Raw genomic sequence first — 16,437 nt, 5'->3', positions numbered from 1 at the left:
AAAGACCAACTAAGTTAGTTCTTGGTATGAGCTTTCGTGTGCATGCACACTTCTTCAGATACTTCTTCAGGAAAAAAATCCTAGAGTTGTAAGCGTCTCCTAGAATCCTAGAATTAAAGTAGAGTTGGAAGGGACCCCGGGACCCTGAGAGTCATCTAGTCCAACCTCCGCGATGCAGGGATCTCAACCTGGCCATCCAAAAATTGTCAATTTTTTTCTATGTTGCAAGCTGCCAGTTGAGCATGGCTTTAGCTTTGGAAAGGCGGCACACAAACCAGACTAATTCTGAGCCAAGTGGAGTGCATGCATAGCTGCCAACGTTTCCCTTTTTTAAAGTGAAATTCCCTTATTCCGAATAGGATTCCTCGCAAGAAAAGGGAAAAGTTGACAGCTATGATGTGTGTGTTTGGGCGCAGCTCTGCCCCATCCTCCCCTTTGCTCCCATCCTGGGCAGCTTCCTTTGCGCAGCCGCTGCCTCCTTGCGTACAGGACGCGCGCGCAACGTCTCTCGCGCGCTCACTCTCTCTCTGCTTTTGCTGTCATGGAAAAATCGGCCGCAAGATTCCCCCGTTGCCAGGCAACGCGATGGGATCAGCATCATCAGCACCAAATGCCCCGCCCTGCGCGGGAGGGGGCGTGGCGAGCAGGAGGGGAAGGGGGCGGGGCTGAGCAGGATCGGAGAGCATAAAAGGGCCCCGCGCGCAGCCCGGCCGCAGAGGACTATGCGGACGCTCCCTCTGGCGCACGAGCTGCGCGCACGTCTGGATGCGGCTGCGGGCCTCGCGGGGGCTATGAGAAAGCTGGACCGGAGCGCCTGCAGGGTGAGGCTTTTGCTTTGCAATTTTGGGGTTCAGGTAGGGTGGGGGTTGGAAGCAAGGAGCTGCGCGCGGTGGAGCGCGCTCTGCACGTGCCCAGGGGGCATGTTCATGTCCTCTTCCCCGAAGCCATCGGTAGCCTTTTAAATGCGCGTGGGTTTTCGTGTTGGAAAGCGCCTTGGGGTCTTCGGAGGGAGGCGGAATATCGTGTTTGCAAGCGGTTTTCACCAAGTTGCTGCCGCGCTTAGAGGCTCAGCTGTGCTGCTGGCGGGGTCGCTCGGTCCCAGCGAAGTCTTAACTCAGAGGAACGCGCAGGATTTTACTGGGGCCGGTTTAAGTGCCAGGGATCTGGTTGGAGTCCGTCGTGCCGGTGCAGTTGGAGGAGTCTACTCGGAGTAGGGCTCAGCGCCGTGGCTCCGGCCAGGCAGGATCCTGGATGCAAGTCTTCAGGGAGGGGTGGAGCATCCAAGTCCCCCCACCCGCCCCAATGTGAAGTGCAAGCGAAGATTTTTGCCGGGGAGGGCGTAAAAAAGTGTTGTGTGTCCCCCACCCCCTCGACTCTCAGTGGTTCTCATTTGGGTCAGTCTCTCCAAACTACCTCATGGGGCTGTTGTGAGGATAAAGTTGTTGTTGTTGTTGATTAGATTTATATACATCCTAAGCTCTCAGGGCGGCTCATGGAATAAAAATTGAGAGGGTGCCACAAACTTGAAGAAAAGGTGCAATAAAAATGTAACGAGATTTCAGTGCTGTGAATCTGTCCGCAGAATTTCTGCTGCCTCTGTTCTCCATCCTTTAATAGTCGTGGATGTTTTGGGGTGAGCCAAAATGTTGGCTGGGGGGTGACTGGTCTTCCTACTGGAGCACGAACCTAGCAGGCCTCTGAACCTGAGCAGCACTACTTACTACCCTCCTGGCATGCCTCGGTTTCCCCTGTGAGAAATGCATTGCTGACGTTTCCTCCACTGTAGGGGGTTGGACTAGATGTCCCTTGAGGTCCCTTCCCACTCTGCAGTTGTGGGATTCTGTGGGGAGAGAGGGAGGGAACAGGCTCTACTCTCACCGCTGACTGTTTACAAAAGGCAGGTGGAAAACTTGGCATCAGCCGCTCAGGGCCCTGCGCCCGCAGGCCCGTGCCAACCAACCCAACCTGTCAGGGCAGGTGGAACGGCTGAGGTTTCTGCTGTTGCCATTTCCCATGAAAAACTCTCCCGTGCTTTTCCCCCCATCCTGCCTGGGGGGCAGTTGGAAGCAGATCTTGGAAAGACAGAGAGAGAGGGCAAAAGGGCAGCCTGGGCGTGGAACAGGTTTGGGGGGAGTGGCGAGGGTGGCAGGCTGCGGCTGCCTCGCTCGCCTACCAAAGATCACTTTTGCAAGAAGGCCCAAAGGCTTTGAACCCCAGCCAGATGGCCTGGGTATCAATAATAAAATTACTATCCTCATCATCATATTAACCTGGAAGCTGGAAACTTTCCCCCAAGTCCCAGTTGCGTGGGTTCCGACTAGATCCTTGGTGACAAAAGAGAAAGCACTCTGTATGCGCTCAGAAGCACCCTGTCCGTACGTGTCGTGATTTGAGCCCTGGAACCTTCTGAAAAAGGAAGTTACGGAGCTGGAAGAGGGTCAGCTCAAGGGAACCAAAATGATAGAGAGGATGCAGCAACATTTGGGGCTGTTTAGCTGAGAGAAAGAGCAAGTCAGAGGAGGAAAGAGAAGTGGGAAAATTAGTCATGGCCTGGAGAAAGTGGACCGAGTCCGTCATAACAAGGGGACTTGTGGGCATCCAGTGAATGCTGGAAGATTCAGGACAGCTCAAAGGAAGGCGTTCCTTTGTTGTTGTTGTTTAGTCGTTTAGTTGTGTCCGCCTCTTCGTGACCCCCTGGACCAGAGCACACCAGGCACTCCTGTCTTCCACTGCCTCCCGCAGTTTGGTCAAACTCATGCTGGTAGCTTCGAGAACACTGTTCCATCATCTCGTCCTCTGTCGTCCCCTTCTCCTTGTGCCCTTCATCTTTCCCAACATCAGGGTCTTTTCCAGGGAGTCTTTTCCAGTGAGTATTCAGGGCTGATTTCCTTCAGAATGGAGAGGTTTGATCTTCTTGCAGTCCATGGGACTCTCAAGAGTCTCCCCCAGCACCAGAATTCAAAAGCATCCATTCTTCTGCGATCAGCCTTCTTGATGGTCCAGCTCTCACTTCCATACATCACTACTGGGAAAACCATGGCTTTAACTATACGGACCTTAGGCAGTGCAAAGGTAAACTAACACAGGAGATAGGGGATTGGACAAATTCATGGATAATTATGGGACACAGCTCTCAGTTGCTACCACCCACAATGGCTGTGTGTGTCACCCACTGCCAGAGGCGGTAAATGCCTCTGATCGCCAGTTGCTGGACAGCAGAAATGTTGTGCTCAGGTCCTGCCTCTCACTGGGGCATCTGGGTGGCCACTGTGGGAACAGGAGGCTGGACTGGATGAGACCTTGGCCTGATCCAGCAGCCAGGCTCCTCTTAGACTCCTGTATAACCTCCAGGTCCAGAGGCAGGCTGTCTAGATTCCTAGTTTATTTGGGGGTATTTGGCCCCTGTGGCAATAATAATAATAATAATAATAATAATAATAATATTTTTTTTAATACCCCGCCCTACCTGGTTCAAAAACCGGGCTCAGGGGCACTTTAAAACACTTTAAAACAATTATAAAAAATTATAAAACAATTATAAAAACAGCATAAAAACATGAATGACAATGAAATTCAAAAATCAATTAGATAATCCCCAGGGCCAGCTGACTGAATTGGTCCTACTTGGGCCAGCGAGGAGGCCAGGGGAGAATTAGCTGTGGGGTCTCGGAGCGGGTGACCTTCATAAAAAGGGGAGGGAAGAGAAGGGAAATAAAAGATCAGGCTGAATTCAAATTAAAGGCCAGGAGGTATAGCTCTGTCTTACAGGCCTGACGGAAGGAGGTTAAATCCTGCAGGGCCCTGGTCTCGTGGGACAGAGCATTCCACCAGGTCGGAGCCATCACTGAGAAGGCCCTGGCCCTGGTGGAGGATAGTCTGACTTCCTTAGGGCCCGGGACCTCTAAACTATGGATATTCATGGACCTTAGGGTCCTTTGCAGGGCAGACCAGGAAAGACGGTCCCATAAATATGAGGGCCCTAAGCCACAAAGGGTGCTGGACTAGATGGGCCCCCATTGGCCTCATTCAGCAGCCGGGCTCTTCTAATATTCTTGCGATTCCCTCTTTCTCTCTTTTGGGATATGGGATCCCAGAGGAAAACCAGCTACAGAGCAGAGCCATTCTGACTTAGGAGCTGTCTCCAGCCACCTTGTCCTCCATGAATTTGCCCAGTCCTAGTTCACACAGGATGGTAGAGCTGGAAGGGACCCTTAGGGGTCATCTAGTCCAACCCCCTGCTTCAATACCTCCGGAGGTTTGAGGCCATCCAGGTTGGTAGCCGTCACTGCCTCCTGAAGGAGCGAGTTCCATAGCTGAACTGTACGCTCTAGGCGACTTGCACTACGGTTCCCATGGATGGAAGTTGTAGTCCAAAGCATCTGGCGGGTGCTGGATTGGAGAAGATGGCCGAAGGGCACAGCAGAGAGGAGGAATTGTGGCTGAGCGTGTGAGTTATTGGCTTGGTTTTGTATTTCCATTTTTTATTTTTCTGTTGTGAAACTACCCTGGTATCTTCGGAAGAAGGGCAGTAAACAGATTTTAATAATAATAATAATAATAATAATAATAAATCAGTGGTGGTGGGGACTAGCTCAGGAGTTGGCGCCAAGACCTCTGGCCCCCTCTCCCTTGGCCCCTTCTTATAAACTTGGCAGTGGCTCAGCCCTGCCAAAGTGAGAAAAACCAAGGGTGCTTCTGAGCATGTGCAGAGTGCCACTACCATTCCGAGCAAGTCTTCCTTGTCTCACCTGGGCAATAAATAAGGCTTGGCCCTTTGGCAGGTGTCAACTCCCCGCCCCCCCAGGCAGTTGTTTGCTTTTCAGCTGTGGCAAATTGAGCAACCCCCCTTGCTGCCTCCAGCTCACAGTGGAAACTCTGTCATGCTGTGGTTAGCAGTGTGGGAGGAAGAGGGAGGTTTTTCCGCTGAGCTGAGGTGCAACTGGATGGACTCAGATCACAGCAGAGCTTGTGAGCTGCGGTGGGGGGGACGAAAGTAGGAGCGCAGTGGCCTGCCTGGGGTGGGGGCTGCGAGTGAAGAAGGGTCCCCTAGAGTCATCTAATCCACCCCCTGCAAAAGAGGCAGGGCTCCTTCAGTGGTGGCCTCCAGGCTTTGTGCAGGATGCCTATACCAGCCCCTTTTGGCTTTTGGCTTTTTCAATCAGGCCAGTGGTTCCCAGATTTTTTTTGGGGGGGATGACCCCACCCCACTCCATCGGTTCCATAAACTCGTCCCCTGTGAGCCCTTCCTGACCCTATGGAAAGCATTGTTCAGAACAGCGATTTGCATGGCCTTCTTAGGAAGATAAGAACGCTATAAAATCCAAAACAAAACGCTGACGATTCATTGCGCGTGTATTCAAAATCCAGTTAAAACTATTTGGCTCAATTACTTGGGTTGTTGCGTATTTTGTGTTCTCGTTTTGTTCTTTATGACGTGAACCGTCCTGTGATCTTTGGATGTATGCAAATTTAATTAAAAAAAACTGAGAACCCCCCAGGGAGTCTCATTCCACCCCGAGGTGGGTGGGGTTTGCCACTGCCCACTTTGGGATCCACGGAAGGTGGGGGGGTCAATCTCTGCTGGCGTCTCTTGGCCAGGCTGGGGAAGAAGACCAGCCAAGATTCCTGCACTGCAAGGGGTTGGGCTAGATGATCCTTGGGATCCCTTCCAGCTCGACATTCCCGTGATTTTATGACCGCTGGAGAGCGACAGCCTGGCTGCGTGGACAATACTGTTGTTGTTTAGTCATGTCCGACTCTTCGTGACCCCCTGGACCAGAGCACGCCAGGCACTCCTGTCTTCCACTGCCTCCCGCAGTTTGGTCAAACTCATGCTGGCAGCTTCGAGAACACTGTCCCACCATCTCGTCCTCTGTCGCCCCCTTCTCCTTGTGCCCTCCATCTTTCCCAACATCAGGGTCTTTTCCAGGGAGTCTTCTCTTCTCATGAGGTGGCCAAAGTCTTGGAGCCTCAGCTTCAGGATCTGTCCTTCCCGTGAGCACTCAGGGCTGATTTCCTTAAGAATGGATGCGTTTGATCTTCTTGCAGTCCATGGGACTCTCAAGAGTCTCCTCCAGCACCATAATTCAAAAGCATCCATTCTTCGGCCATCAGCCTTCTTTATGGTCCAGCTCTCACTTCCATACATCACTACTGAGCTTGGGACAATTTCCCCAACTAATTTAGCAATGACTCCTCTGCAGGCTCTGTGTGTGTGTGTGTGTGTGTGTGTGTGTGTGTGTGTCCCCCGCCGGTAAATTCCAGTTCTGCTTTTGGAAATATGGGGTCTAATTGGGTTTCACAAATAAACAGAGAACGCAGGCAGGGTAGGCCAGCTGTGGGCTGGATCCAGCCCCTGAAGCAGTCTGATCTGGCCTTTCTTCCAAATTTTTAAATTAATTTTCCACATTTATAACAAATATAACATATAAAACACACAAAACAAAACACATCACAATACTAAAAAATAAAAACACACATTCCTCCTTATATTCATTTTCAATTCCATTGTTAAGTGACTTCCTCAAATCCCACAATTTCGTTATATCACCTTGTAACAGTTTTCCCCAACCTCTTTCTAAATAATTAGTTCCTTCAATTAACTATATTCAACTCTTTTCTTATTGTCTTAAATCCATACTACTATACCACATTCTTATTGTTATCCTAGGCCTGTTTAGTACTTTCAAGAACCTTCTCAATTATCTTATATTACAATATTTAGCTAAATAGTCTTTAAATTTCATCCAGTCTTCTTCCTCCTCTTTCTGCTCGCGGATTCTTCCAGTCAGGTCAGCAAGCTCCAGAAACTCCGACATCTTCATCTGTCATTCTACCGTTGGTATTTCTTGAGATTTCCAATTTTTTGCTAATAGCGGTCTGATCTGGCCTTTCTTCAGACAGCTTCCTTCCGTGGCCACCACTGTCTCATTTCTGATGATTGTAGGCCCCTCAGGGCAGAGACCTCCATCTCAACTTTGTTTTGTACATTGCACACAGACTGTGCTGGAGAAATAAATGCCGGTTTATTTGGTGGAGGTGTGGCCGCATTCTGCTAGTGGCTCTGCTTATCTGGCTGCCCCAGTTGCATCCATCTCAACCTGCCAGACCCACTGTCTTCCCTCAAAGTGGGGTGGGCTGGATTTGGGGAAGAGGAGATGGAACCCAAGACGCAAAGTTCCCCGTCTTTCTCTTTTCGCTTCTTATTATATATGTATTTTTAAAATATGAGCTCTCTTGGGAGATGGCGGACTGCCTTGGAGGTTTTTAAGCAGAGGTTGGGTGGCCCTCTGTCGTGGATGCTTTAGTGGGGATCCCTATACAGTGGTACCTCAGGTTACATACGCTTCAGGTTACAGACGCTTCAGGTTACAGACTCCGCTAACCAAGAAATAGTGCTTCAGGATGAGAACAGAAATTGTGCTCTGGCGGCGCGGTTGCAGCAGGAGGCCCCATTAGCTAAAGTGGTGCTTCAGGTTAAGAACAGTTTCAGGTTAAGAACGGACCTCCGGAACGAATTAAGTACTTAACCTGAGGTACCACTGTATTGAAGGGGGTGGACTAGAGCATCCTTGGGGGTCCCTTCCAGCTCTGTGATTCTATGAAAAACTACTCTCCTCCCGGAGGCTTCTAAAGACCTGCAATTTGGATGCCTGTTTGACTGTTTGGAGAAGGGTGCAATGGATGAAATTCCTCCTTTCCTGTAAGATCAAGGTGGATTTGACAGAATTTATTTCCTGCCACTAAACTGAGGCATCATACATAAACTCTGGGGGGCTAATAATAATAATAATAATAATAATAATAATAATAATAATAATATTTTATTTATACCCCGCCCATCTGGCTGGGTTTCCCCAGCCACTTTGGGTGGCTTCCAACAAATATTAAAATACAATGGTCTGTTAAACATAAAAAACTTCCCTAAACAGGGCTGCCTGCCTTCAGATGTCTTCTAAAAGTCTGGTAGTTGTTTTTCTCTTTGACATCTGGTGGGAGGGCGGTCCACAGGGCGGGTGCCACCACCGAGAAGGCCCTCTGGCTGGTTCCCTGTAACGTGGCTTCTCACAGCCAGCGAACTGCCAGAAGGCCAACAGAGGAGGACCTCAGTGTCCTGGTAGAACGATGTGGGTGGAGACGCTCCTTCAGGTATAAATAAAGAAATAATAAAAGGTAGACCCCCAGGTCCAAAATGAGCTGGGCATCTGCGCTATCCAGCAGATTTTTCTCCTCTTTGTGTAGAATTATAGAATTGTAGTGTTAGAAGGGAACCCCAGGGGTCATCTAGTCCAACCCGCTGCAATGCATGTATTGCAGCTAAAGAATCCCGGGCGGATGGCCAGCCAACCTCTGCTTAAACACCTCCAGTGAAGGAGAGACCACCCTGGGGACTCTGAGCAGCTGTTTCTGTAGTGGGCGAGAGCCTGCTTGAGTTTTGCACACTCCACTATGCTGTGGCATCTGCTTAAGCAGAACAGGGCGTGATGGAGTAGAGTGTTTTGCCTGACGTTTCAGATACAAAATTCTTGCTCTTGACCAAGTGGAAAGGGTCACAGTTCCCACCCCCCCCCCAAGATTGCCCCCAAAGGGCCCCAATTCTCCTAAGGCTCATGGTGTGTTTCCTTTCCTCTGCAGAACAAGCCCTGGAAGAAGCTGAGGAACATGGTGCAATGGTCGCCCTGTGTGGTTTCTTTCCGCAAGCGCTACCCCTGGGTCCAGCTGGCCGGCCATGCAGGTAACTCTGGGGTTGGAGGGGAGGAGGCTGGTTGGGGTGGGGTCCTGCGGGGGGGAGCATGTGTACAATTGTGGCCGGGTCTCCAGGCAGACCTTGGAATCTGGGGGGGGGGGAGAAGAAAGGCAGGGGATCCCCTCTGGAGACGCCTCCCCCCGACAAGTTAGGAACCCTCAAAAGGTTCCTAAGCACTAGAAATCATGGGTAATGCTGGCAGGCTCAGGAAAGCCCTTCCTTGTGAACCTACGGAACTCCCTGTGGCAGGAGGCAAGCGATGGATTCAGACTTGGAGGGGATGATGATGATGATGATGATGATTTTTTATACCCTGCCCATCTGGCTGGGTTTCCACAGCCACTCTGGGCTCTGGATGGCTTCCAACAAAACACTAAAATACAATAACCTATTAAACATTAAAAGCTTCCCTGTAGTCCTCTAGTCCAGACCCCAGCAATGCAGAAAAACGCAGCCATCCCTGCCTCTTGTGGCAGTGGGTTCCACAGCTCGCCCGCCTTTCCTCAAAACTAGAAAAGCCCAAAATGCTGCGATTTTTCTTCTTGCTCCACCCCCACCATCATTTCAGTTGCCCTTTTCTGAACTCTGCAATATCCTTCTGGGTGCGGGGAGGGGAGGTGGCCAGGACCGGACGTGGGATCCCAGAGGCAGCTGCACATTTGCATTGGGACACCAGCTTTCAATATAATAAGAATAACCACCACCACCACAACAACATATTATTTATACCCCACCCATCTGGCTGGGTTTCCCCAGCCACTCTGGGCGGCTTCCAACAGAACACCAAAATACAATAACCTATTAAACATTAAAAGCTTCCCTAAACAGGGCTGCCCTCAGATGTCTTCTAAAAGTCTGGTAGTTGTTTATCTCTTTGACATCTGGTGGGAGGGCGTTTCACAGGGCGGGTGCCACCACCGAGAAGGCCCTCTGCCTGGTTCCCTGTAACTTGGCTTCTCGCAATGAGGGAACTGCCAGAAGGCCCTCAGAGCTGGACCTCAGTGTCCGGCTGAACAATGGGGGTGGAAACGCTCCTTCAGGTATACTGGACCAAGGCTGTTTCCTTTCCCAATGCTCTTCTGGCGGCCGCTGCAAGCGCCAGGGGTCGCGCTTTGCCACGAGGGCAGCATCTCCTGCCCCCTCACCAACTCTTCTTGATACCTTGTCTCTTCTCCCCCGCAGGCAACTTCAGGGCCGGCGATTTTGGCCGCATCCTGAAGAAGTACTGCCCCAGCGAGCAGCAATGCCTGGAGCGCCTGGTGTGTGACGCGCTGCAGCCCTACGTCCCAGCCTATTATGGGGTGGTGGAGCGCGATGGGGAGACCTACATCCAGATGGAGGACCTGCTGTCCGGCTTTGACGCGCCCTCCATCATGGACTGCAAGATGGGAGTCAGGTGAGCCCTTCAAGCCACCTGGGGCAGGGGATACCAGGAGGTCATCCAGCCTGACCCCGAGCCAGAGGAGCAGCGTCAAGATGGACGTCTGACCTTGTGCTTCTCTTCTCTCCCCCCGGCGCAGGACGTACCTCGAGGAGGAGCTGGAGAAGGCGAGGCAGCAGCCCTGTCCGCGCAGAGACATGTACGACAAGATGGTGGCTGTGGACCCAGCGGCTCCCACGGCGGAAGAGCATGCACAGAGCGCTGTCCTGAAGCCCCGCTACATGCAGTGGAGGGAGACCCTCAGCTCCACCACCACGCTGGGCTTCCGCATCGAAGGCATCAAGGTGAGCGGCCGCGGGGAGGGGCACTCATATATATATATATATATATATATATATATATATATATATATAGTCTTTATTGATTTAAAATACAATCATACATTACAATGGAATTAAACACGAGAATGAAAAAGAAAAGAGATTAAAAAAAGAAAAGGAAAAAAGAAAGAAAAACAAAAATAAAGAATTAACAATAACAAAAAAAAAATCAGTTAAAAAAGCCAATCACTTATACAGCATCATATCTTAGCCAATAAACTCTTCTGAGAAAAACTTCCAATCGTTTTCATTGTACTTTTCACATTGTCTTGGTTTTATCGCACAGTTTATTTTACGCTTTTTTCTATATATATTCCTCTAAGATGTTTTATTCCATTTGTTTATTACACACAAGTATCATTCAGTTCTGCTAGGATAATATCATTTTTACAATATAATCTTATATACTCCTTGAATAATTTCCATTCTCTGTATGTTTTTTGATTCGGGGCTCCCCTGACTTTTCCAGTCAGCTTTGCTAATTGAAAATACTCGATCATGAGTGTTTGCCAATCTATTATTGTTGGTGTTGTTTCACACTTCCAACTGCTCTGGTACTGGGGGCCTGCCTGGGGCATCTAGTTGGACCCTGTGAGAAGATAGACTGCTCCTGCAGCTGGAGGCTCAGTATGACCATAAGAAAAGCCTGTCTTACAGAGCCTCCAGCTCCAAGAGCAGTCTATCACGATTCCTGGGTTCTTATGGGGATCTGGCCACTGTGAGGACGGGATGCAGGACTAGGTGGGCCATTGGCCTCATCCAGCGGCCTCTTCTTACGCTCTAATGGCTGTGACGGAGGGAAGGTCCCGTTCCTGAAGCTGCCAGGGCTATTTGTAGTAATGCACCAACCTTTGCGCTTGAATAAATTCAGCCCCAAAACAAACCAGGCACAGCTTTGTCCTCACAGCCTTTTAAAAATAATTTCTCCATAGCCACCGGGAAATTAATTAATTAGTTAGTTAGTTAGTTAGTTAGTTAATTATATGCCGCCCATCTGGCTGGGCTTCCCCAGCCACTCTGGGCGGCTTCCAACAAAATACTGTATTAAAATACAGAAATGCATTAAACATTAAAAGCTTCCCTAAACAGGGCTGCCTTTAGATGTCTTTTAAAAGTAGGATAGCTGCTTATTTCCTTGACTTCTGATGGGAGGGCGTTCCACAGGGCAGGCGCCACCACCGAGAAGGCCCTCTGTCTGGTTCCCTGTAACCTCACTTCTCACAATGAGGGAACCACCAGAAGGCCCTCGGAGCTGGACCTCAGTGTCCGGGCAGAACGATGGGGGTGGAGACGCTCCTTCAGGTATACTGGGCCTTTGAGGCTATTTAGGGCTTTAAAGGTCAGCACCAACACTTTGAAATGTGCTCAGAAACATACTGGGAGCCAATGTAGGTCTTTCAGGACCAGTGTTACATGGTCTCGGCAACTGCTCCCAGTTACCAGTCTAGCTGCCGCATTCTGGATTAATTGCAGTTTCTGGGTCACCTTCAAAGGTAGCCCCATGTAGAGCGCATTGCAGTAGTCCAAGCGGGAGATAACCAGAGCATGCACCACTCTGGGGAGGCAGTCTGCGGGCAGATAGGGTCTCATCCTGTGTACCAGATGGAGCTGGTAGACAGCTGCCCTGGACACAGAATTGACCTGCACCTCCATGGACAGCTGTGAGTCCAAAATGACTCCTAGGCTGCACACCTGGTCCTTCAGGGGCACAGTTACCCCATTCAGGACCAGGGAGTCCTCCCCACCCGCCCACCTCCCGCCCCCCAAAAACAGTATTTCTGTCTTGTCAGGATTCAACCGCAATCTGTTAGCCTCCATCCGCCTCCAGACACAAGCACAGAGGTGGAGCCTCGAAGTCCCTTTGGCTCTGCTCATCGTTGGATCCTGGGACGCAGCGCTGGCTTTTAAGGCTGCCTCGTTTCCCAATAGTCTGACATTCTTTCTCTCTTTTTCTCTTTTCAAGAAAGCGGACGGCACCTGCAACACCAGCTTCAAGAAGACTCGCCAACCGGAGCAGGTGACGCAGGCCTTCTGGGACTTCGTGGACGGAGACAGGAGAGTCCTGGTGAGGGTCCGGATTCTGCCCAGGGCACTAAGCCCTTTGCAAGGAGGGGGCGCCATTTGACACTTGCCACGCTTTCCCTTGACATGCCGCTTTTGAGATTTCCGCGGCCCCCTGCGCACTTTTGGTTTAGGTTTTTAAACCTTTTTGTAAAAGCAGCACTAGAATTTTCACAGATGAGTCTTCAACCCCTTATTATTGTGCTTCTTCAAATCTGGCTTTCTTTAAAACTTGCTATTTAGGTTTTCAAACTTTTTTGGAAATTCAGTATTAGAAACTGTACTTTTGAGTCTTCAATCCTTTATTACTGCGCTTTGCTTCTGCCTGGATTATAATACGTCTGAATTTTTGGGGTTCTACCCTTGTTTGAATTTTGGTCATTTAAAGTTTATGATTTTTCTATTTCCTTCTGAGGAAACTATATAGTTCAGTGAAACGAGGTTTGTAGCTGGCATCCCGTTAAGGCTTTGTTTTATTTTAGGGTTTTCTAATTTTTTCCCTTACGCTTTTTGATTTTTTTATTATTTAGTTGATTTCCACAAGGTAATATTTCTAGTCGATTACTTCTCGTTTCAGGGATTTCCGCGGTATTTGTTTTGTGCACTTTGGGGAAAGGCAGCCCATCTCCTCCAGGGTATTCCTGCCGCCTGCCCCAGTCGTGGCTGTGGGAAGGCCGTAGAATTTGGGAAGGGAGCATCGTATATCCTCTCAGGTCTCTCCTTCTTCTTTCCCCAGACCAGCTACCTGGAGCGGCTGCAGGAAGTCAGGATGGCGCTCGAACAGTCCGAGTTCTTCAAGACGCACGAGGTGGGTCTCTTTCCGTGGAACGAGGTGGGGACTTCTGAGGGCATCTGGTGGGCTGCTACAGGGTCTTGGGTGCTTGACTTTGGGGGCCCTGTCTCTCATTCCCCCCACCAAGCAGGAGCCAGGGGTGCTTTTACTGTTGATTCAAGCCAGCAAAGTTCAGAGGAATTGGCCACCCTCCAGGTGCCCGGCTTGAATCCTTGTTGACCTCCCTGTCTGCGACTCCCGGCAAGATCAAGGCGAGGTCTTTATCGGCGATCCTTCTCAATGTGAAGAACAACACACCACTTCACCCCTCCCATTCCCAGGGAGGGGAAAGAGACAGACAGAAATGTATCTACATGCCTTTATTCCTGTCTTTCCAGCAGTACAGAGAAATCGTGTCTGTACTCTCTCATCACCAACAGCAGAGAGAGAATAAACCCCACCCATGTACTTCCAGTACAGGGTCATGTGACACTCTGAGCTAACATCCGGTGCTCAGTGCACAGAATAGACTGTCCCTTGTTCCCACGGTACAGTCCCAATACATCAGCTTCCTGTTTGGCTTTCCAGCCATCTGGAGCACCCAGCTGCATTGCTCCTTTTTCGTAACATCTACATCTTGTTTTTGCTTTCGGTTTGCATGCTGCCTTTCTAAGGTAAAAGGCGGTTTGCAAGCTCAAGAAACGGCAGGATGCGCAAGGAAGATGGCACATCAATCTGATCCAGTGCCAACAAGCCTTAATCTAAAAGCAAAGGCTTAAATGGATCCCAATCCATTAGGACAGTACGCAATAAAATTAACTTTCAGGATCTGGATAGTTAGCCTGGGTGAAGACTTGACGTTTTCATCCCCCAAAAAGTTTTTGGGTTTCTGCTGAAATGAGGCTGCATTTTAATGTTGTATTTTAATCTTGTTTTTTAAGTTGTATTTCAATCGTTTTATACAGTGATACCTCAGGTTACATATGCTTCAGGTTACAGACTCCGCTAACCCAGAAATATTACCTCGGGTTAAGAACTTTGCTTCAGGATGAGAACAGAAATCATGCTCCGGCAGCATGGCAGCAGCGGGAGGCTCCATTAGCTAAAGTGGTGCTTCAGGTTAAGAACAGTTTCAGGTTAAGAATGGACCTCCGGAACAAATTAAGTACTTAACCCGAGGTACCACTGTATCTGGTGTTAGCTGCCCTGAGCCCAGTCTTGGTTGGGGAGGGCGGGGTATAAAAAAAACTTATTATTATTATTATCTTGGCACATAATTTGCTCTCAACAATTGCAATAGACCAGGCATGTCCAACTGGCTGATCACGATCTACTGGTCGATCGCAGGGCGTCCCTGGTCAATCTCGTGATCCTGATTGATCGATCCCCCCCAAAAAAACAAAACTCAACTTAGGCAAATGCTCCCCCAAATAAGCTCAACAACCAATGGGTAGAGCACTGCCAGATTTTTTTACAGTGCGAGTAGATTGCAGTCTTTTGGGAGTTGGACGTGGCTGCAATAGACCATTGCTAAGTTATGATCGATAAAAATAACCGCAAAGTTGCAATGTCATGGCACATAAGAAACCCTGTGTAAACCAAGCTTCTTTGCCTTCCTCGCCTTTGGAATCCTGGATCTGCGTTGACGAATATTATTTTATTTATTTCATGAAACTTATACACCGTTTGATTGTACCCCTCCAAAAACTAAAAGCAAGAAACAATTACAACATTAAACAAAAATACAAAGAGTTAAAATAATAAAAAAAGATTAAGATTCACACCAGCATTTCTTAGCATCTGGGTAGCAGGGCTGGCCGATACATGCTTTTCAACATTGCGATATATCACCAGCATATTGTGATGTGCTGATATGTCACAATGTATGAAATTAGGATGGAGCTATGTAGAGGCATTGGCTGACTTCACTTTTCCCCGCATTGTGTGATTTTTGCATAGCACAGACACACATGATTCATGATATATTGCCAGGTCAAACGTCTAATCTGAGACCACGATGTGCACTTCAAACTGGTTTTGGATGATTCAGAGTTAAAATTTATTTCATGAAATCTATGCACTGCTTGATTGTACCCCTCAAAGTGGTTTGCAAGAAAACTAAAAGCAAGGAAAAAATGCAACTCATTTATTTAAAAAACCCAGAGTTACAATAAAAAAAGAAGATTAAGATTCACACCAGGAATTTCTAAGCATCTGGGTAGAAGGGTTGGCCAATATCTGCTTTTCATCATCGCAATATCTCACCAGCGAAACATTGCGATATACCACTATGTCACGATAACGATGGCAGGCTTGCCGAAGCAAGGGTGCTTTTAGCAGGCGCCGAAAGGCACAGTCATTCATGTTCTCTTTTTCCTTTCTCTCTCCCAGGTGGTGGGCAGCTCTCTTCTCTTCGTCCACGACCAGACGGGTCTGGCGCGGGTGTGGATGATCGACTTTGGCAAGACGGTGCCGCTGCCCGAGAAGCAGACTCTGACTCACCGCCTGCCCTGGCAGGAAGGCAACCGCGAGGACGGCTACCTCTGGGGCCTGGACAACCTCGTCGCCATCTTGGAGAGGATGTTGGGGGAGTGAGCCAGGAAGATGCAGCCGACATGTCGAGACGGGGGCCGCCTTGGCCCCCGGGACTCTGCCGTTTAATTTATTCAGCCAGATATGCTACTGGAACCAGGGGATACAGGGCCCGTGGAGGAACTGGAAGAGCCCCAGGGGCCTTTTGGAAGGGGCCAGCTGGTTTTTGCACCGCAAAGTTTATTTATTGGCGTGACGGATGTGGTGGAAACGCCCCGACTGCTGTTCTGCACGTGGTGGACAGTAAAGACTTCGTGGGCCAATAGAGAGCTCACCAGGGCGTTGGGACTGAGTTTGGGGACATGGGATTATTGGGGTGCCCGGTTTAGGGTCAAGACTTTGAACCCACAGTGCTGGCTGTGCCCATTTCCCAAATGTTGGGAGAGACTGGAAAGTGGGGGGGGGGGTTTGGAGGCGGGGCTTGCCTCTGCTCCTCCCCCAAATAAGCCCCACCCACACCTGAGCCACAGCCTGGGGGTTTCGGTTAAACGAAATACTTGCGTTT

General features: G+C 49.5%; 1 protein-coding gene across 1 annotated transcript; it reads left to right on the top strand.

Moving 5' to 3' along the window:
* The first annotated feature begins 694 nt into the window (after positions 1-694).
* ITPKC (inositol-trisphosphate 3-kinase C) lies at positions 695-16,180 on the top strand. Its single transcript, XM_053401789.1, has 7 exons — positions 695-821; positions 8,635-8,734; positions 9,929-10,142; positions 10,267-10,471; positions 12,471-12,572; positions 13,305-13,376; positions 15,732-16,180. The coding sequence occupies exons 1-7, from the start codon at positions 723-725 to the stop codon at positions 15,933-15,935; spliced, it is 996 nt and encodes a 331-aa protein (XP_053257764.1). The 5' UTR covers positions 695-722; the 3' UTR covers positions 15,936-16,180.
* The last annotated feature ends 257 nt before the right edge of the window (positions 16,181-16,437 follow it).

This window comes from Podarcis raffonei, chromosome 8 (genome assembly GCF_027172205.1).
Source record: "Podarcis raffonei isolate rPodRaf1 chromosome 8, rPodRaf1.pri, whole genome shotgun sequence".
In the NCBI taxonomy this organism is placed as follows: Eukaryota; Metazoa; Chordata; class Lepidosauria; order Squamata; family Lacertidae; genus Podarcis; species Podarcis raffonei.
This window is presented reverse-complemented; position numbering and strand designations above follow the sequence as displayed.